Raw genomic sequence first — 23725 nt, forward strand, 5'->3', positions numbered from 1 at the left:
TGAATACAGAATATTTTCAAGAAATCCACAGCATTTGCTAATGTTAATGTTATTTTCTTTACTCAAAGGTCAGTAAATTAGAGTTAGAACTAGAAGGTGCCAAACAAAAAGTTAAAGAAATGACTGACAACTGTCAAAAAGAAATTGAGGACAAAAAGATATCAGAAGAAAATCTTTTGAGAGAGGTAGGAAAACTATATTTGTTTATTAACATTTTAAGGGAAAAGTGATAATTTTTAATTTTTAAATTATGATTTTTAAAAAGCTTAAATAAATAAACCAAAACAGTAACGCATTTTTTACGTACTTGGCTTTCCTAATTTTCTGGTGGTTGAATTCTGCATTTTATATAAATAGAGCATATGGTCTCTATATTTAAGTTAAATTTTTTTTGCATTAATTTTAAGAAAAACTTTGATTTGATAGGTTGACAAAGCAAAAGTAATAGCCGACGAAGCAGTAAAATTACAGAGAGAAATTGATATACGATGTCAACATAAAATAGCTGAAATGGTAGCACTTATGGAAAAACACAAGGTAATTTTTTCTTTTTGTATAATGAAAATTATTGGAGACATACTTAGGCATAAAAATGGTGAAATTAAGATAGCATTCTGATTTGTCAAAGAAAATTGTCTATGCAACAATGACTGACATAAAGCGGAGCAGGCATATTGCTTTTTTGAGGAAATCTCTCCTTATCACCTCTGATGGAAGGAAGTGATCACTCTGTCTGAATTTTCCTAGTAGTCTGTTTAGGCACCTTCCACTTTATATTTATTTGAATACATACCCAGGGTGCCTATCTTGTTAATATCTGTATCTTCTATGTGTCTAACATGCGTGAGGCTAAATAAATTTTTATCAGTGGAATAAAAAGAAGAAATGTTTATTATGCTTGTGAGTGTGCTCTATTTTTATTGTAGTTTTAAATTAATCATTCTGATTCTGTTAGTGAATTAAGACTTATTCCCTTCAAGATTTGGAGAGGAAAGAGGTGAGCTATACCTACCTACTCATCTTTAAAAATCGTTGCTGGGTTATAACGTTATTATGAGATAACCAATGAGGATTTAAAAAACTTTTAAAGTAATTTTATGAACTCATAGGTTTAAACATATTTGATATGTCTCAATCCAGTGCAGTTTATATCCTTGTTAAAACTCAAATTGTCTCATCTTTGGCCAGTGGGAGCCTCTTCAAACTGGCTGGTAAGTCCTTTTGATTTGACATTAATAGTCCCTGATAAGTTTCTTGCTTTCTGTTATGACAAAATATTCAACACTTATCTTGTGTTTCCTGCCCCAGATCTGGAATCAGCTGCCTTTCTAAGAGGTTCTGGTGTTTCTAGCCTGTTTTTAAAGTTATGAAATTCCACGTTTCCAGTTAAAAAAATTGTCTCTTGCTCTTATGATAGTTTATTTCCAAGACAGTTATCTTGTTTCATTGTTTATGTAATTGAAAAATTTTTTAAATGCTCAGATATATATACATATATTATTGAACTCATACACATTATTTCCTTCAAGTATTGTATTGAATGTACAAGGATACCAGTCATATTAAAACATAATTCGTTTGGGCTCTAATGTACTTTAAATTTTTTTTTCTGTTTAATACAGCACCAGTATGATAAAATTGTTGAAGAAAGAGACTCAGAATTAGGATTTTATAAGAGCAAAGAACAAGAACACTTGTCTATGAAAGAATCTTTGGTGAGATACAAAACAAATAACTGTATAAGCCAATTTTCATGTCATCGTGGCTGGTGGTAAAAAATAATGTTAAATAAAACCATAATTTTTGAGCTGTAGAATCAAAGAATCTTAGATCTGAAACGGCTCTTATAAGTCTTATAGTTAAGTGGGTTTCCAATTTGTTTTCTGAAATGGTGGAATGAACTCTTTTTTTCAAATGAAAATCTATAAACCCCACTTACAAATAAGTTTAGAGCTCTGAGGGTGGGAGAGGAGGGGTGGGATAGATTGGGAGAGGATGGTGAGGAGAACTACATAGGTTAAATATTTCTTTAGAGCAAACTATAAAAATTTGTTAATCTTTAGTTATGTTCAACTAGCAGCCTTCATATCAGAAGGCTTTTAAAGTATATATATTTTATGGGTGAACTTATTTCTCTATAAAACTAAATTTATTTGAAGTACTAGTTTGCATTTATATGTACTAATAAATTTCATGTTTCTTTTTCTTTAGGAGATTGAACTGTCTAATCTCAAAAGTGAACTTTCGTCTCTTAAGAAACAACTTGAAATAGAAAGAGAAGAAAAAGTAGGTTTTATGGCATTGTAAAGTAACTAATTGTAAGGTTTAGGAGCAACTTTGTAAAGTTTGCATAAACATGTCATATTAGAAAGTAATAAGATACATTTGGGTAATAGGATTAAAAAATATAGGTCCCCCCATTAGTTTTTCTATTGGAGAAGTATTTAGCATGTTGCCTTATTTAAATATTAAACATATAAATATAGGTATACTTTAGGAGTAGGTGTGCTTTTAGATGTAAGTATATGAGAAATATCTTATAATAGAACGCTTACATATTTAGGTATGTGTTTTAGCTATTTGTGTTTCAGAAAAAAAACGATGCCTTATATTTGTGTAGTGTTTTGTAATTTACAAAGTGAATTGACTCACACTTTAACATGGCAAATACTTTTTTTCTTTCCAAATGTTGGGCACTCTGCTGAGTACCCTACTTTAATCCTTACAACAATGCTATAAACAATACTTATTATCATCATTTTTATAGAGGTTAGGTTATTATTCAAGATCACATAATAAAAAAGACGAAATGCTAAGAATTCAAAGCTAGTTCTATTTTGTAAGATTCTGTTCTCTTAATCACTGTACAACAGCCTAGGTAACATGCACTTTCAATTTCAAGCCTCTTTGTATCTGTTTACTTTGTTCCCTGCATTTAATTCTTTTCTCCACCTATGGAAAATCTCACACATTTTTCATATTGCAAAAATGAGCTTACTGTCTATAAATATTCTCATCGCACTTTGTTCTTATATTAAAATAGTTATATCACTCTGTGCCTCATTATATTTCAAGCTCTTTAAGGACTAGGATTATGTCTTATTTGTCTTTGATTTTTATCTGACCACAGTGCTTTGAAAATTTTCTGTTTTCAATAAATATTTTTCAAAGGAATGACTAAATGGCTTTCTCTTCACCCGTGGTAGTAACATACATGCTTACTGTTATTGTACTGTTTAAGTAGAAGAGGGATCTCTACCTTTCTTTGATTACTCTTAATGTTCTTTTTTCCAGTTTTATTGAGATATAATTGACATGCAACACACTGTGTACATTTAAAGTATACAGCATAATGATTTGATTTGCATATATTATGAAATGATTACCACAGTAAGTTAACATCCTTCATCTCATATTGATACAAAAAAAAGTAAAAGAAAAAAATGTTTTTTTTCCTTGTTATGAGAACTCTTAGGATTTACTCTGTTAACAAATTTCAAATATATCATGCAGCAGTGTTAACTGCAGTCATCATGTTATACATCACACCCCTAGAACTTATTTATCTTGTAACTGGAAGTTTGTACCTTTTGACCACCTCCCTATGCATCCAGTTCTCCGCACCCCCCACCCCACATCTGCTAATCACAAACCTGATTCCTTTTTCTATAGCTTCTTTTTTGATTCCACATGTAAGTGAGATCATACATTATTTGTCTTTCTCTGACTTACTAATGCTCTCAGGATCCATTCATGTAGTCACAAATGGCAGGATTACCTTTTTTTAATATGGCTGAATGATATTCCATTGTGTGTGTCTCTCTCTATATATCTATATCTATTCTATATATCTATCTCTATCTCTATCTCTATCTCTATCTCTATCTCTATCTCTATCTCTATCTCTATCTCTATCTATATCTCTCTATATCTATATACAACAACATTTAGGTTCTTTCCATGTGTTAACTATTGTTAAATAATGCTGTTATGAACATGGATGTGCAGATATCTCTTTGATATAGCGTTTTTGTTTTCTCGGATATATTCCAAGAAGTGGAATTGCTGGATTGTATGGTGGTTCTATTTTTAATATTTTGAAGAACCTCCATACTGTTTTCCATAGTAGCTGTACCAATTTACAATTCCACCAGCAGTGCACAGGGTTCCTTTTTATCCTTGCCAGCTTTTGTCATCTCTTTTTTTTGATGATAGCCATTCTAACAGGTGTGAGGTGATATCGTGGTTTTTATTTCCATTTCACTGATGGTTAGTGATATTGAACATGTACCTGTTGGCTACTTATGTAACTTCTTTGGAAAAGTGCCTATTCAGGCCTTTTGCCCATTTTTTAATTGGATTGTTTGTTTTTTGGCTATTGAGTTGTGTAAGTTCTTTATATGTTTTTGATACAACTTCTTATCAGATATATGATTTGCAAGTTTTTTCCCATTCCATAGGATGTCTTTTCGTTTTGTTGATTCCTTTGCTGTGCAGAAACTTTTTAGTTTGATGTAGTCCTTTTTGTTTATTTTTTATTTTGTTGCTTGTGTTTTAGGTGTCATATCCAAAAAATGATTGCCAAGACCCATATCAAAGAGCTGTTTTCCCTACTTTATCTCATATTGATGCAAACTTTATCTCATATTGATAAAACTGGAATAGTTTTCAGTCTTACATTTTGTGTTAATTTTTGTGAATGGTATAACATAGGGGTCTTGTTTCATCTTTCTACATGTGAATATTTGTTTTTTTAAGCATCATTTATCAAGGAGACTGTCTTTTCTCCATTGAGTATCCTGGCTCACTTGTCAAATATTAGTTCGCCATATATGCATGGGTTTATTTCTGGACTCTCAGTTTTGTTCCATTGGTTTATATGTCTTTTTATGCCATTTCCATACTGTTTTGATTTCTGTAGCTTTATATTATAGCTTAGAATCAGGAAGTGTGATGCCTCCTGCTTTGTTCTTCTTTCTCAGAATTGCTTTGGCTACTTGGGTCTTTTGTGGTTTCATATAAATTTTAGTATTTTTTTTCTACTTCTGTAAAAAGTACCATTGGATTCTTGATAGAGATTGCATTAAATCTATAGATGGTTTGGAGTAATACAGACATTTTAACAATATTAATTCTCCAATCCATGAACACAAGATACCTTTCCATTTATTTGTGTCTTTGATTTATTTTATGTCTTATAGTTTTCAGTGTAGATATCTTTCACTTCCTTGGTTAAATTTATTCCTATGTATTTTATGGTTGTTGATGCTGTTGTAAATGAGATCATTTTATTTATTTCTTTTTCAGATAATATTGTTAGTGTATAGAAATGCTACTGATTTTTGTATCCTGCAACTTCACTAAGTTTGTTTATCAGTACTAATAGATTTTTGGTAGTGTCTTTAGGTTTTTCTATATATAAAATCATGTCATTTGCAAATAGAGACAATTTTACCTCCTTCTTTCCAATCTGATGCCTTTTATTTCTTTTTCTTGCCTGATTTCTCTGCCAGTGTTATAATGAAAAGGCGTAGTGAGAGGGGCATTCTTGTCTTGTTACTGATCTTAGAGGAAAAGCTTTCAGCTTTCCACCATTGAGTATGATGTTAGCTGTAGGTTTTTCATATATGGCTTTTATTATGTTCAAGTACATCCTTCTGTACCCCATTTGTTAAGAGTATTATGAAAGAATGTTCAGTTTTTTACATGCTCTTTATGCATCTGTTGAAATCATGTTTTTTATCCTTCATTCTGTTAGTGTGGTATATCTCATTAATTGATTTGTATATATTGAACCATCCTTTTATCCCACTTGATAAATCCCACTTGATTATGGTGTATGATCCTTTTAATGTGCTGTTGAATTCTGTTTGCTAATATTGTTGTGAGGATTTTTGCCTCTTTTTTTTTTTTTATCAAGGATATTGGCCTATAATTTTCTTGTAGTGCCCCTGTCTGGGTTTGGTAACAGGGTAAGACTGGCCTCATAAAATGAGTTTGGAAGTTTTCCTTCCTTTTCAGATTTTTTGGCAGAATTTAAGAAGGATTGGTATTAATTCTTTAAATGTTTGGTAGAATTCGCCAGTGAAGCCATCAGGTTATAGACTTTTATTGTTTGGAGATTTTTGATTACTGATTCTCCTTACTTGTTATTAGTCTGTTCACATTTTCTATTTTGTCATAATTCAGTCTCAGTAGGTGTATGTTTCTAGGGATTTATCCTTTTCTTGTAGGTTGTTTAATTTGTTGGCATATAATGGTTTTATCCTCTTACTGATCCTTAGTATTTCTGTACTATTTGTTTCAATGTCTTCTTTTTTGTTTCCGATTTTATCTCTATTTTTAAATAATCAGCTCTTAGTTTTGTTGATCTTTTCTATTGTTTTTCTGATCTCTATTTCATTTATTTCTGTTCTGATCTTTTTTACTTTCTTCTGCTATTTTTGGGCTTAGTTTTTTTTTTTTCTGCTTTCTTGAGGTGTAAAGTTAGGTTGCTTACTTGAGATCTTTCTTTTTTCTTAATGTAGGTGTTTATTGCTATAAACTTTCTTTTTAAAACTGCTTACATCCCATAAATTTTAGTATGCTGTGTTTCCATTTTAATTTGTTTTAAGATAATTTTTGACTCCCCTTTTGATATCTTTTTTGATTAATTGATCATTGTGTTTGATTTTCATATATTTATGAATTTTCTAGTTTTCCTCCTATTATTGATTTCTAGTTTCATATCATTGGGTTGAAAAACATATTCTGCATGATTTCAGTTTTCTTAAACTTGTTAGGACTTGTTTTGTGGACTAACATGATATATTCTAAAGATGTTTCATATGCTTTTGAGAATGGATATTCTGTTTTATTGGATGGAAAGTTGCATATATGTCTATTAGGTCTTTTTAGTCTAAAGTATAGTTGATATCTAATGTTTCCTTATTGATTTCTGTCTGGATGATTTATCCATTGTTGAAGATGAGGCTCTGAAGTTCCCTACTATTATGGTATCATCTATTTCTCTCCTCAGCTATGTTAGTATTTGCTAAATATATTTAGGTGCTCCACTCTTAGTGCATCTATATTTACAATTGTTACAGTCTCTGGATGTATTGACCCCTTTATCATTATATAATGACCTTTTTTGTCTCGTTACAGCTTTTGTCTGATATATGTATAGTTATTTCTTCTCTCTTTTGTTTTCCATTTGTATGGCATATCTTTTCCCATTCCTTCATTTTCAGGCTATAACTGTCTTTAAAGCTTAAGTGGGTCTCTTGTAGGCAGCATATTATTGGATCATGTATATTTATCCATTCAGTCATCTGCTCTATGTTTTTTACTTGGAGAATTTAGTCCATTTACACTTAAAGTAATTATCATTACTAATGCCATCTAATTGTTTTCTTGGCTATTTTGTAGTGCTAAAGATCAACTATTGATGGTTGATAGGATATATAATAAGAACAGTGACTACTGTTACATTATCTTACTGCCAGCTTCTTTCATGGTGAAGTGAATTTTCAGTTAGGAGCAAACGCTGTGGGAGAGGTAGCATGGTGTACACAAGGTATGCAAGGAGGATAGATATTGGTGCAGGCATCATGAGAAGGCAAGGCAAGTTTTCCTAAACTTCTGTGCATTGGAACTTTTTCTTCTCCGAGAACTTTAAGGCTCTCTGGGGCTATAACAATTCTGTTTTCTAGATGACTGTCATATTAAAGGCATACTACATATCCTTTTCTGTAGGCCAAGGTTAATTTTTCTTTTTTCTAGATGACTGTCATATTAAAGGCATACTACATATCCTTTTCTGTAGGCCAAGGTTAATTTTTCTTTCTTTTTTACTACTGAATTCACACACCCTAATCTCCAGAAAAAGTGATGTATTATTTTCTATTTTTGTACTTTTATGTAATTTCTTTTTATCCCTCATCTCTGTTAATCTCATGTTGAAAGTTCATTATTCAATAAAAAGTGATATTCTGCCTCTAACGGCCCATAATAGTTTGTATCTCTTTGCAGCTCTACACAGTTACTTGTGTGTATCCCTTACTTTATAATCTGATCTCTCCACTTCATTTTACAAATGAGAAAGTTGAGATTCTGAGTTTTAAAAGACTATTCAAGATCCATAAATATATACTAGAGTCAGATCTGAATTAAAAATATATGTATTTAAAATCGAATAACATTTCTGTAGAGAGGAACTAATTCATTTTTCTATTTTCTTTTTATTATTTTTAATAAAATTTAGAGGTCAGTATTTTCCTGTTAACACTTCTTAGGAAAGATTTTGATAACAAGAACATTCATTTGTGATGATAGTAATGACTGCATTTATGTACTTGACATTTATTTTTAATAGGAAAAAGTCAAAAGAGAGGCAAAAGAACACACAGCTACTCTCAAAGAAAAAAAGGACAAGGTAAGAGTTTTATATAATTCTCATAGTTTTTCTTTATCTCCAATTCATTTTCTAATATCTACTTAGAAAACATTTTTTTTGTTCATAAATAGGAAAAGAACATCTAAAATATATTACATAATTTCATTTTTTAAATTGTCTCTTGCTACTTATTAATTTAAAAGCATTAGCTGAAAATTTAAAGCATTTGGAGATTTTGAGATTTCAATCTTTTTATTATAGTATTGTCTTAAATTAGGTACTTCTATGTTTCTTGAGAAATTTCCAGTATTAGAGACAAAATATTTTCATTAAAAATTGTAAAGCTTATATTTAGATTATTTCTAATTTTGAGTTTTGAGAGGCCTAAATAAATGACATACTGCTTTTTTCACTTAAATCTGAACCAATCGAGAAAGACAATGAAAACCAAAATAACACCTTTATTATTGATAACTAATATTGGAGAATTTAGCTTATATTTGAAGGCAAGAGGATTTCTTAATCCTGAAATTCCAAATTAGACAATCTTACCTACTCTGTCACAGGTAGATCTGGACTGGGACAAGTCTGTCTACTTGATGGCTTGCTCTTATAAAACGTATAAAACAGCAGAGTGTGTGCTTCCTCTGGTACCCAAGAGCAGGAGTAAGGAAGGAGCTGGACTACATGTGTCCAGTTTCTTCTTCCAAATTCACCAATCCCGTTAAATCATTGCTCCTCCCCTAAAGAAACAGAGGTTAAGAATGTTACCTTAGCGGTTTTCCCTGCATGTGGAAGGAAGCACCAGGTATGTGGAAGAAGGGTACCCCTCAGCTTCCAATATATTTGGTAATATAAGATTATTACAGAAAAATCATAATGGCAAATTTTAGTTAAAATGATTAAATATTCTTTATACACAGTGATGTATAGTCTCCTAAGTCCTCATAGAGGTTGCTTTGCTTATAAACTGAAACTGACAGAGTAGTTGAAAACAGTTTTAATTGTTAGGTATAGACAGTGCTACGATTTTGTTACTTTTAGATTCAAAGAAAGAGAAGGGAAGTAATATTGTACCCGTGAACGAATATCTAGCCCTTCATATATCCCAGGCATTCTGATAGACACTTGAAAACACTATATTTGGAGAAATTGTCATATTAAAAATAGCCAGCAGGGTTCAATATAGTCTAAGGGAAGTTTCTGATGAAGATAAATCAATTGGTTAAACTCTAATATTCATTTCTAAATATAGAATATTTATATCATGAAAGTATATATTCCATATTATTATAGAGTTGTTTTGATTCAGCTGTAATTTCAGTAATATATGCCTATTATTTATATCTATTCTCAAGTAAATTAGTAAATGCCCCATATTTTATATGGGGATCTGGCTATGTATATTGCAAATAAGAAAATGATAAAAGAAATGAAAATTTTAAATAGGCTTTTATTTGCTCTACTTTATTCCAGAAATAGTGAAATATCATAAGCCTTTATATAATAATCACTAGGTTTATCAAACATTTTTGAGTTTGGGCATGTTACTTAATTTCTTCATGCTTCAGTTTCTTCATCTATAAAGGGATCATAATAGTACTTACTTCCTAAAGTTATTAGGATTGAATGAGATCATTGTAAAGCATTTAAAATAATGCTTTGCACATAGGAAACACCATATAAGTGTTTAAAAAGTATAAAAAAATGAATGTTTTGTATATATGTATCATTGGAAATGTATCATTTAAAAAAAATATAACTTGCAGGAAAGTGCATACATTACCATTATGTATAATGAAGAGAGTTATTTCTGTATTTCAGAATCGGGGTTACATTTTCTTTTAGGCTCCCAGGCTACCAGGGAAATGTTAATTATCAGAAATGGCCACAAGGTGGTGTAGTTGCCATTCCCAGTCCTTTTGGGGGAGAAAAATTTGTCCATGGAAGCAGTTAAATTTTGGAGATTCTGAGGATGACTCCTGATGAATCTAGGGAGCAGAATAAATTTTTCAATCCAAATTATGTTATCAACTATGATATAGAAATATTTAGGAAAAAGCATACTAGAAATGCAACTGTGAAAAAATGCTACTAAAATTCATACCTGCTGGAAAAAGGACTGTGAAGTGAGAGCACTAGAACTGGGCAAGAAACCTACAAATCATCTCATTTAGCTCCTTGATTATATAGATGTATAAATGTAAGCCTAAAGATACTTGGAAGTTTACTTAAAATCACCCAGCAAGGTAGCAATAGATTCCTAGTGAAGTAATTGACTTAATTCAACCACCAAGCTTTTGAAAGTAGCTTTTTGTGGGTGTGTGTACTCCATTCTTTCTTGTGAGTGATTGCTATGATTGTAATCATAGATATGGTGGTGACCAAAGGAAGTGGTAAAATGGAAGGCGATGGGCATGAGTTTTATGTAGGATTACACTGAATCAACTATTACTAGATTTTAGTGGAAAGCAAGTCAAGCATTGAAGGAAATATATATAGAAAGATAACTGAAGAAATTGAATTGAAATAATATCTAAGTAATTAGAATAAGTTTGCAATTTGTTTATTTTCAGAATTGAAACAAATTGCCATTTTACCATTTTTTTTTCCTGAAAATTTCTGTAGTCTTATCATAATTTATGTTGCATATTTTTTTTTGGAGGGAAGTGAGACTGATGGATAGGAAAAGGCTGATTTTTGTATAGATGAGAGAGAAGATACGAAAGTGTAAAAGAGAATGAATAGAAATGAGAATAAATTACCCTCTGGTTTTTAGACCATTGGAATGAACCACAGATGAAGGCTTTTTGCCACCAGGAATAAAGATTTTTCTTTAGAGAATCTTCAATTTGTGGTCACGTAGAGAGCTGAGATATCTTGTATGTTTTCACAGCATATCTGTGAAGACAGAGAGGGGAAGATACCATTTTCATCTTAAATGGGAAAATGAAATGACAAAGAAAATTTATTAGTTCATCACTTAATTTAATTATTTTGTAATTTATTCAGTTATCTAATCAATAGTAAATTTGGGGGTAAATTCTAGTTTATTCCAGTGTTACATCTACTAGTTGTTGTACTTTAATTAAAATAACTATTAATGATGATTTTATTCACTTCTTTTGTTCAATATAGAAAATACAGACATCTTTATCAGAAACACTTGAAACTGGTTGTCGGAAATTTGATTCTAAAACAACTCCTTTACAAAATGTACCTCGAAACTTCACATCAGCTGATCATGGCAAATCCAAAGATAAAAGGGACTATCTGTGGACAGCTGCTAAAAGTACTTTATCAACACCATTACCAAAGGTTGGTTGCTAAAATTTCAAAAAAAGGTCGTAATTTTTTTAGTTAAAAAAGTTCTGGTATCGTATATCATATTTCTAGTATCAGACATAGATATAAAACCAATTTCTTAAAAATTTTTTGTGATACCAGCATGAAATGGTTTTATTATTATTATTTTTTCTGTCACTGTCCACAACTTAATGGCATTGTGGACAGATTCTGTACTTTCTAGCATTCACCAATGCTTAGGTCCCTAATGTGGGAAATCTGATTCTGACTTGACATTTTCCAGTATCACCTCAGTTACCTCTGTTTGGTATTTATTCCACATTATCTTGCTGCTGGATCCTTAGCAGTCTGCTCATGTGGAGCAAGTACTAGCAAAGTAGCTCAGTTCTAGCTGTCTTCCACATGTCTACTTAATCCATAGGAATTCACTCAACCTTTCCATGATAAATGGCTGTGCAGAATGCTCTACTTCTGACTTCTCCCTCTCTTCTCTGCCATCCATTTCTCTCTAGTTTCTAGTTCTTTTCACTCTGCTCAGGCAGACACAAGGACAAATAAACAAATTTTCTGCCTGAGTTTATATCCAACTAGGGAATGAAATGCCAGTTTCCCCTTCTTGAAGGTACCGCTAGTCTTTATAAGGCTGCTGTTAGAGTTATTTCCTCTCTTGTCTTGGGAGTTGAGGGGAAAAGTACCTCTATCTGTCTCTGTCCTTCTAAGCTGAAATTTCATGTTTTCCTCTCCCAGTTTTCTTAAAATAACAGAAGAGAATAGTTTGGTGATTGTATGGCCTGCTTTTACCACTTTTAGCACTTTTTAATAAGCCCTAGAGAAGGATCTGGCCTTAATCATAGGTCACTTTCTTTAGGATATGGGTTAGTAACACTATTTCCTTCAGCTTTGTGCCCCTGTTAACAATTCCAGAGAAAAATGAAGAATCTCATTTACATCCTGTTTTATATACATTGTCCACCTCATGGAAATTGTGAAAATTAGTCCACATAGCTTAGAGAGGCTTTTACATAAATTATTTTCTACTGTATTTACTTCTGTGTTATTCAGAATATGGGAAATGATCTCTACAGAAGAATGACCTTATTAAAACATTTAATTGAAATATGTGCAAGAAAAATATATAGATCTTAATTATATAACTTGAATGATTTTTACAAACCAATGCTTTGTAACTGGTTATCAACTGCAAAAAGAAAGCAGGAAAAACCACAAATATGTGGAAATTAAACAACATACTACTAAAGAATGAATAGGTCAGAGAAAAAATAAAAGGAGAGATCAAAAGATACATAGAAATAAATGAGAATGAAAGTACAACATATCAAAACTTTTGAGATACAGCATAAGCAGTAATAGATGAAAGTTTATATCATTTCAGGCTTATCTCAAGAAACAAGAAAAATCCCAAATAAACAAGCTAACATTATATCTTAAAGAATTAGAAAAAGAACAAATGAAGTCCAAAGTCAGCAGAAGGAAGGAAATAATACAAATTACAGTGTAATTAAATAAATGCAATATAAAACAAAAAGACAATAGAAAAAATTAATGCAACAAATAGCTGGTTCTTTGTAAAGATCAATAAAATTGACAAACGCCTGGCTAGATCCACTCAGGGAAAAAGAGAAAAAACAAAATCAGAAAGAAAAAACAAAATCAGAAATGACAGATAATACAGAAATACAAAGAATCATACAAGAATACTCTGAAAGACTATATGCCACCAAGTTCAATAACCTGGAAGAAATGGACAAGTTCTTAGAAATATACAACCTTCTTAGACTGAATAAGGAAGAAGTGGAAAATCTACATAGACTAATCAACAGTAAGGAAATTGAAGCAATCATCAAAAACTTCCCAAAAGTAAAAATCCAGGACCAGATGGCTTCACTAGTGAATTCTGCCAAACATTCGAAGATGATTTAATACTCGTTCTTCTCAGTATTGAGAAGAGGCAATACTTCCTAACTCATTTTATGAGGCCAACATTACCCCAATACCAGAACCTAGTAAGGATAACACAAAAAAAGTAAACTACAGACCAATATCTCTGATGAATACAGATGCAAAAATCTTAAACAAAATATTAGCAAATCAAATAACAATACATTAAAAAGATTATATGTCATCATCAAGTGAGATTCATTCCAGGAGCACAAGGATGGTTCATCATACACAAATTGATCTATGTGATTCACCACATAAACAAAATGAAGGATAAAAATCATATGATCATATCAATAGATGCAAAACATTTGACAAGATACAGCATCCATTTATGATTAAAACAGTTAATAAAATGGGTATAGAAGGAAATTACCTCAACATAATAAAAGCCATATACTTAATGGTGAAAAACTTAAAGCTTTCCCTCTAATATTAGGAACGAGACAAGGATGCCCGCTTTCACTACTGTTATTCAATATAGTACTGGAAGTCCTAGCTAGAGCAATCAGGCAAGAGAAGGAAATAAAAGGCATCCAGATTGGGAATGAAGAAGTCAAATTGTCACTTTTTGCAGACAACATGATTGTTTACATAGAAAACTCTCAAGATTCCACCAAAAAACTATTAGAAACAATAAACAAATACAATAAAGTTGCAGGATACAAAATCAATGTACAAAAATCCATTGCATTCCTATATAGTAATTATGAAATTTCAGAAAAATGAAAAAAAAATACTTTTGCAATTGCAAAAAGACTATAATACCTAGGAATGAATTTAATAAAGAATATGAAGGACCTATACACTGAAAACTACAAGATACTGTTAATAGAAATTGAAGACAAAAGAAAGATATTCTATGTTCAGGAATTGGAAGAATCAGCAAAGTTAAAATGGCCACATTACCCAAAGCAATATACAGATTAAATGCAATCCCCATCAAAATTCCAATGGCATTTTAAAAAGAAATTGAGAAAAAAAATAATCAGATTTGTATAGAATCACAAAAGACCCCTAATAGCCAAAGCAATCCTGTGAAAAATGAACAAGGCCAGAGGTATCTGCCTGACATCACTGCCTGACATCAAAGTATAATACAAAGTGACTATAATTAAAACAGCATGGTATTGGTAGAAAAATAGACACCCAGACCAATAGAACAGAATTGAGAGCCCAGAAATAAACCCACATATATATGGGCAAATAATTTTTAACAAAGGAGCCAAAAACATGCAGTGGAGAAAAGAAAGCCTCTTCAATAAATGGTACAATTGTAAAGCCACATCCAAAAGAATGAAACTAGACTACTATCTGTCACAATACACCAAAATTAACTCACAATGGATCAAAGACCTAAATATAAGACCTGGAACAATAAATTGCATAGAAGAAAACAGGTACCTTGGTCTTAGAGAGGATTTTATGAATTTGACCTTGAAGGCAAGGGAAGTAAAAGCAAAAATGAAGGAATGGGCCTATATCAAACTAAAAAGCTTCTGCACAGCAAAAGAAACTGTCAGCAAAACAGAGGCAACCAACCAAATAGGAAAAAATATTAGCAAACAACACCACTGATAAGGGGCTAATATCCAAAATATATAAACCATACAGTTCAGCAACAAAAAATGAAAGAATCCAATTAAAAAATGGGCAGAAGACGTGAATAGACACTTCTCCCAAGAAGACATACAAACAGCCAACAGACATGAAAAGATACTCAACTTTACTAGCTGTTAGGGAAATGCAAATCAAACCACAATGAGATACCATTTCACACCTGTTAGAATAGCTATAATCAACAGGACAAGTAATAATAAGTGTTGAAGAGGTTGTGGGGAAAAAGGAACCCTCATACACTGCTGGTGGGAATGTAAATTGGTACAGCCACTATGGAAAACAGTTTGGAGGTTCTTCAAAATATTAAAAATAGAATTACCATGTGACCTAGCAGTCCTTCTTCTGGGTATTTGCCTCCCAAATTTGAAAATGTTTACCCGTAAAGATAGATGCACCTCAATGTTCATTGCAGGATTTATTCACCGTGGCCAATATATGGAAACTGAAGTATCCTTTGGTAGATGATTAGGTAAAGAAGATGTACATATATACAACGGAATATTACTCAGCCATAAAAAAAGTTGAAATACTGCTATTTGCCACAATATAAATGAATCTTGAGATTATCATGCTAAGTGAAATAAGTTGGGCAGAAAAAATTGAAAACCACATGATATCACATATATGGGACATAAACTGAAAGCAACAAATGAACAAGACAAACAAACAAAAACTCATAGACACAGACAACAGGTTAATGGTTACCAGAGGAAAAAGGGGGAGGGAGGAGGTAGATAAGGGTAAAGAGGGTCAAATATATGGTGACAGAAGGAGATTTCACTTTGGGTGGTGAACACACAATACAATATACAGATGATATATTATTGAATTGTTCACTTGAAACCTGTATAATTTTATTAACCAGTGTCACCCCAACAAATTTCATAAAAATGTCAGAACTTTTCAAAGCCCCTATGGACATCTTATTTACTAGCCGTCCTTTTAAAGTTTTTGGTTAGTCTATCATTTGCCCCAACTGTTAATTATTGCCTCAGGGAGCTGCAAATTTAAAATATTTGCTGTAATTGTTTTTGATAAAGGCTACTTTCTGCCTCATGCATACCAAAGAGAAAGCTTTTTGTACCAAGTGAGCTCTGAGTCAGGTCGAAAACAGACTGACTGACTGTCTTGTAAGTGAGATCTTCCAGAGAACCACTAGACTGGTCAAATAATGACAACTCTTTGGAAATAAAGCTTTGAAAGTACTTCTAGTTCTGTTTTGCTCTGTCTCGTGGCCGCCAGGATGGATCAAGAATGCGGGCTGTTATTTTTTAAGGGTAACGCAGAGCTGAAGTGTGGGGAAGGGAAGAAAAAGTGAAGATAGTGTGAAGCTTGCTGTTCTTACAGATGTTCAGCCATTAAAAAAAAATATCCTCCAGTTTATGGCAAGCCTTTCATTAATTCCTATTTTTATTAGTATTTGCTTCATGATGAGGGTAAATTTTTGGAGCTACTTTGCCATTTTTGCTGATGTCACTGACTTTACTTTTTAGTTTTTTGGGTTTTTTTTAATTATAAAACTTACTGGGTAATAGGCAATACTAAACATTGACTAGTGTGAATTACTTTACCAACAAAAAATAAGCAAACCTATTTTATTATAAATCAGTAAGGATTTTTGTAGAGAGAGCAATGCTCAATCAGTTCTTTGGTATTAATAATTGTTAGAAAAATTAAAGTTTCTTGTAAGACTGTTGACTACTGAAGCTGTACTGTCTCTCACTCTCTCTCTTCTTCTTCCCTTCCCGTATTTTCGTTGAGTTTGAGGGAAAGAGAAAGTCCACTATTATACATTTTTTGAAAAAAATTATTAAAATTTTATTACCGAGAACATCTAAATTAAATTCTTGTCCAAAATTTATACTTCAGATACATGCCAGTAATAATGGAGAGTTATTGATTACTAAAGACTCAGTTTGCTTTTATTAATAATGTGTGTTTATTAGATGTGATAATGTATTGTTTTTCTTTTTGGATAGGTATATACTGTGAAGACACCAACAAAACTAAAAATTCAGCAAAGAGAAAACAAGAATGTACCCATTGAAGAAAGTAATAAAAAGAGAAAAATGTTCTTTGAGTTTGATATTAATTCGGATAGTTCAGAAACTACCGATCTTTTGGTAAAAATCTTGCAAATATTCATTATTATTTATCTGCTTTATTTCTTGATATATATGTCTAATATGTGTCCATAATATCATTGTGATACTGAAGAACTCTATTATAACAGAACTCTATGTGTTTGCAGCATTTTTAAGAAATTAGGGTTCGAATAATTTCTCTAAACTTTAGAAAACATGGTATTTTGAAATACTTGATATAAAATAGCTGATATATGAGATGACTAACCATATTACTTTCCAGCAGTGTTATAAGAGAGTTTTTACCACGTTTTCTTTCTTTTTTAAAAGAACAGTTAGGTGAATATGAATATTTTAAATCTTGCTGCAGCCAAATTTGTTATTCAGGGCCCTTCTTGATTTTGCTATTATACATGTTTCTTCATTTTATACCACTAATTAGTTGAAATCTATATCTAGGTATTGGTTGAGAACTATAATTTTTATCATTCTTAACAAGTTAATGTATTAAAGAAAGCATGTTTAAGGAAGACATTTCCCCTAGCAGTTAGTATGACTGATTACTTCCTACCATGAGTGTATTCACTCATTTTTTTTCTAAAGGCATAATAATACTTATTGAGAATAACTAAACTTATATTTATTTAATTTAAAAACAGATAAATCTCATCACATTAATGGAACAATGTACTAAAGATTCTTAATTAGAAAAGTCCAGTTAAAGCCATTTATTTCATTATTCCCACTCATAACTATGAGATCCTTTAAGCTTTTCTATTGCTTTGGGACACTCTATATTTTCATTTGTTCTAGAATAGTGAATAGTTGACATCTAAAACCCTAATTATTAAAGTTAACTTATAGAATCTCTACTCCAATACTTGTTTGTTTTATAGATAATGATTAACATTTTAGTGATTAAAACTATGAACCAGACAGTGTTGTAAGGACTTTACACAGGTTAATTCAGTTATTTCTTAAAACAATCTCATGCTCTAGAAGTATAGACAGTGTTGCTATTCTCGTTTTATAGATGAGGAAATTAAGTCACTCAAGTACCTTGCCCAAGATCACCTAGCTAGTAAGGAATGGAGCCAGAATGTGAGCACAGACAGTCTCCATAGCCTATGTAAGTTGTTGTACATAATAACTGCCAGCCAGTTCAAACTGAAGTCCAGATATATAAAAATGTAATGAGAATTAGTAGAAAGCATGAGCTCTGGAATTAGACATTAGAATTCCTGCTATTTTTGTAACAGTATGAATTTAGGCTAGTTTCTTAGCTGATTGGAGAGTCAGAATGACTCGTAATTTCATTTCTTTTTAAAAGGAACATCACAACTATACAACATAGTAAACATAGTATAGTCTTATATAATTGCACACAGTTGTTTAATTTGAAAAGGCAATTCACAGTGGATTTTATTGGTTATAGTTTAATTATCACTTGAAGTCATTAGTGATAAAAAATTTGAACTAGTAATAAAAAACCTCCCAAGAAAGAAGTTGTTGACCAGATGGCTTCATTGATGGATTCTACCTAACATTTAAAGACTTGAAACCGTTCTTCTCAAACTCTTCAAAAAAATTAAAGAGAGACTACTTCGTAACTCATTCTATGAGGCCAGCATTATATTGATACCGAAGCCAGATAAAGACGTTACATAAAAAGAAGGTTCAGACCATTATTCTTTATGAATGTAGATACAAAAATCCTCAACACAATATTAGCAAATCAAGTCCAACAGCATGTTAAAAACATTATTCTCCATAACCAAGTGAGATTTAGCCAAGAGATGCCAAGGTGGTTCAACATAAGAAAGAAATCAGTGTAATACATTATATTAATAGAACGTAGGGGAAAAGGCCTTTGACAACATCCAAGGATCTTTCATGGTAAAAACTCTTATGAAGCTAGGAATAGAGAGAAACTTTCTGAACACAGTGAAGTGTACTTATGAAAACCCACAGCTAACATTGTACTCAGTGGTGAAAGACTGAAAACTTTTCCCCCACAAGGAAGCCTACTTTCACTGCTACTAGTCAACGTTGTACTGGAATGGTTAGCCAGAGCTATTAGGCTATTAGACAAAAACAAAAACGAAAAGAAAGAAGTGAAAGAAGGTAAGAAGGAGAGAAAGAAAAAAGGCATGCAAGTGGAAAAAAGAGGTGAAACTATCTCTAATTTGCAGATGATGCAATCCTATTTATACATGGACAATCACAAAGATTCCACAAGAAAACTACTAGAGCTAATAAGTGAATTCAACAACATTAGAAAGTATAAGATCAACACATGAAAGCTAGTTATGTTTCAATATGCCAGTAAAGAATAATCCAAAAAGGAAATTAAGAAAACAATTCCATTTATAGTAGCATCTAAAATACAAAAGCATACCTAGGAATAAATATAACCAAGGAAGTGAAAGACATACACGAAAACTAAAAACATTGCTGAAATAAATTAAAGAAGTCCTAAAGAAATGGAAAAAAAATTCTGTGTTCATGGATAGGAAGACTTATAATTTTTAAGATGCCAGTATTACCCTAAGCGGCCTACAGATTCAATACAATTCCTATCAAAATTCCAATAGCCTTTTTGGCAGAAATGGAAAACTTGATACTCAAATTTATATAGAATTACAAAGAGCTTCAAATGGCTAAAATGACTTTGAAAAGGAAGGATAATGTAGAAGGACTCAACAGTTCTGAACTTGGAAACTTACTACAAAGCTAGTAATTAAAACAGAGCATTACTGGCATAAGAACAGATAGAGACAGATGTGATAAAATAGAGATCCCAGAAATAAATCCTCATATAGTAGTCAATTGATTTTTGACAAGACTGCCAAGAGCATTTCATGGAAAGAACAGTTTGTGTGTTTTTTTTCAACAAATGGCGCTAGGAAAACTGGATGCAAAAGAATGAAGATTGGACTCTTACCTTACGCCATATACAAAAATTGACTCAAAGACTTAAATTTAAAAACCAAAACTATGAAATTCTTAGAGGAAAGTATTGGGGACATCTTCATGACATTGAATTTGGCAAGGACTTCATGGATATGACATCAAAAAAGCACAGGTAAAAAAAGAAAGATAATTGGACTGCATCAAAATTAAGAACTTTTGTGCATCAAAGGACACTATTAAGAAACTGAAATGATAAGCTAAAGGATGGGAGAAAATATTTGCAAATCATATATCTGACAAGAGATTAATACCAAGAATAGATAAGGAACTGACATAGCTCAATGACAAAAAACAAACCCAATTCAAAATAGCTACAGAATTGATTACACATTTCTCCAAAGAAGATATACAAATGGCCGATAAGCACATGAAAAGATGACTGCTATAGAGTTATAAGGATAGATACGGTTATTGGTCTAAATTGGGTTAATTTATTATTTTTGTATGGATAGTCAGTAATGAATGATTAGTTATTGTGCACTAAGTAAAAATTTAATGATCGTTTGCAACATGATTTTAAAATTATTTCTCTTTGCTAAACTGGTCAGTTGGTGCATACTCGTTCTGAATGTATCTGAAAAGGCAACTCTTTATGACTTACTGAATTCTGCTAAAATTTTAGAATTCATGAAAATCTGAACTTTTTCATCTATGAAGCCTCTGAAGTTTTTGTTAAATGTGACTTTAAAGAGCAGGAAAAGATAATGTGAACTGATTGCTCACCTGACTCAATTCGTGTAGCTTGTTCATTAAGAAAATGAATTCTGGAGCCAGCCTGTCTGAATTTGAATCCTGGTTTCACCTCTTACTAGCTGTATAATCTTGGGCAAGTTACTTAATATTTGTGTGTCTCAGTTCTTCACCTTTAAAATGGGAATAATAGTATATATCACAAAATTGTTAGGATAAAAATAATTAAAATATGCAAAGTGCTTAAAACAGTGCTCGACATAAAGAACTAAATAAGTGTTAGCTATTTCTATTTGAGAGAATTACAATACTCATAAGTTGATAATTGACATTTTAATTTTCATGAGATTATAAATCGTTACAGGGCTTAAATGTGAGTTTGAGTAAGTAAGCCGAGGAAAAGGGGAATAAAATGGTAATATAAAGACTCTGAAAGTGAAATAGAAATCAATAGAAAAATACTATTTATACACATGTTTTATTTCACATAACCTTTCAGGAATATAGTTAATAGAATCAAAATCTAGGTCTTTGGCAGATTGAGGATAATATAGTCCTCATTCTATAGTCTTCTTTCTTTGGTCTGCTTTCTCCTCTCTCCTCCTCTTCCCTCCTCTTCCTCATATATGATATGTAGACAGAATTTTAATAATATTAATGATGGCAGCCCCCAAATTATATTTTTGTATTTTTCTTTAAGAGTATGGTTTCGGAGGAAGAAACATTGAGAAAACTACACAAGAATAGTAATTCACCAACGTCTCATCTTTGTGGTAGAACACCTAAAAAGGTAGCTTTTAAATTTTATTTTAGAAAACAAATTTCAAAAGCTGGACTTTATTTTTTCATTAAACATATTATGATTTTATTTTATTTTGTATTCAGACCCATTCATCTCTAACAACCCCTGGATCTGAGCTGAAGTTTGGAGCTATGAGGAAAATACAAGAGGATCGTTGGGCTGTAATTGCTAAAATGGATAGGAAAAAAAAGCTAAAGGAAGCAGAGAAGTTATTTGTTTAATTTCAGAAAAATCATTATGATTAAGGAGCCTAATAATATAAAATTTTTAGTTAATTTTTTCTTATTTTCTCAAGAGCCAAACTTCTAAAATTGAGACCTTTTTTTGATATTTGCATGATTATTTATGTTTTTTCATATTTTTATATTTTGGCTTAAATGTGAAATAACTACATGTTATCTGAAAACTTGTATTCAGATAATTAGATGACTATGTTTTGTTCTTACTTTTTCTTGTATTCAGGAAAACTGTTTTGGCTGTTTTCAAGCTTGTGAAGTTAGCCATTGGATGCTAAGAACTGACTATTGAGATTTACTCTATTATTTACTATTAAAATATTTTGAATGCAAATAAATGCTTCTCCTTCATTCTGTGAGGTCATCTGGATAGCTAATCATTAACATTTGGATAATATTATTTTTTAAATCTTGAGGTCATTTTAGTCAAGTTTCACAGTTCTGAAGCAGTTTTACCTATTTATAAAATCGACAAATGGATTTTAGTTGCCAAAAAAAGGGCTATACCAGTATAACTTCCTAAATTACTTCATTTATTCAGCATTCATTAAGCAAATATTTATGGAGTGTCTACCGAGAGTAAAGCACAGTTCTGGATACCAGGCGTATAACAGTGACAAAACAAAAATAAACCCTCTGTTCTTTTAGAGCTTACATTTTAGTGAGGAAATAGATAACAAAAATAAATAAGCAAAACATACTGCATTATTAGTTAATGATAATTGCTAAGGAGAAATAAAACAGGGAAGAATAAGTATTAGGAAGTATGAAAGGGTTTGAAATTTTGTGTAGGGTGTCCGCTGAAATGACAGTTGAATAATAATCCTGTGGCCATCTAGGGGAAAACATATCTGTCAAAAGAAATAGAAAGTACAAAGGCCCAGAGGTGAGAGTGTGCCTAGTACATCTGGGAAGCAACAAGGAGGCCAGTGTAGCTGGAGGATAGTGAACAAAAGGGAGAGTAGAAGGAGAAAAGACGTGATAGTTAACAGGATGGGGAGTTTGGGTGGGCAGATTTTGTGATGCTTGTAGACCACTAAGAACTTTGACTTTGAATAAGATGTGAAATTAGTAGATTTTTTTTTGAGCAAAAATGAGCTCTGACTCTTAACATAAGGATCTTTCTGACTACTATGTTTAGAACAGGTTATGAGGAGACAAAAGGCTAAAACAGAAAACAGGTTATTTTAATAATGCATATGAGAGATGGTAGTGGCTTGAACGAGGGGAAGAGCAGCAGGGAGTAAAGTGGCCAACTTGTGGATCTATTTTGAAGATTAAATATTGGATGTGATAAGAAAGAAAGGACAAAGGATAACTTGAATATTTTTTGCTTGAGCAATGTAGTTTTGGACTTGTTAGGCTTGGAACTGCTTACCAACTCATCTAAATAGAGTTGGTAAGTTGGCTTACAGACAGATCCACAGGGTAGTGATATAAATTTGGGAGACAACAGCATATTTAAATCTATCAGATTGGGTGAGACCATATATAACCATGGGAGTAACATTACCTAGAAAAGAGAAGAAATAAAAGAAATGGGAAAGAACCATCAAAGGATTAGCCAGAAAGTGAAGCCAAGCAAGAAAGCATTTCAAAGGAGAGGGAGTGATAAATTGTGTTAAATATTGTGCAGAGGTAAAGTAAAATTGATGAATGTGTTATTAATGTTGGAAGT

At 31.7% G+C, this 23725-nt stretch overlaps 1 protein-coding gene across 1 annotated transcript in view; it reads left to right on the forward strand.

Annotated features, from left to right (window-relative positions):
- SYCP1 (synaptonemal complex protein 1) overlaps positions 1-22412 on the forward strand; it is a 71813-nt gene extending 49401 nt beyond the window's left edge. Inside the window, exons 24-32 of the mRNA XM_039841280.1 lie at positions 69-185; positions 427-537; positions 1623-1715; positions 2212-2286; positions 8357-8416; positions 11516-11695; positions 17242-17385; positions 21710-21799; positions 21895-22412. Coding sequence (XP_039697214.1) covers positions 69-185; positions 427-537; positions 1623-1715; positions 2212-2286; positions 8357-8416; positions 11516-11695; positions 17242-17385; positions 21710-21799; positions 21895-22032 — 1008 coding nt within the window. The 3' untranslated portion in view covers positions 22033-22412. The remainder of the gene's footprint in view (positions 1-68; positions 186-426; positions 538-1622; positions 1716-2211; positions 2287-8356; positions 8417-11515; positions 11696-17241; positions 17386-21709; positions 21800-21894) is intronic.
- Positions 22413-23725: the final 1313 nt, after the last annotated feature.

This window comes from Pteropus medius, unplaced genomic scaffold (genome assembly GCF_902729225.1).
Source record: "Pteropus medius unplaced genomic scaffold, Ma_sr-lr_union100, whole genome shotgun sequence".
NCBI classification, from domain to species: domain Eukaryota; kingdom Metazoa; phylum Chordata; class Mammalia; order Chiroptera; family Pteropodidae; genus Pteropus; species Pteropus medius.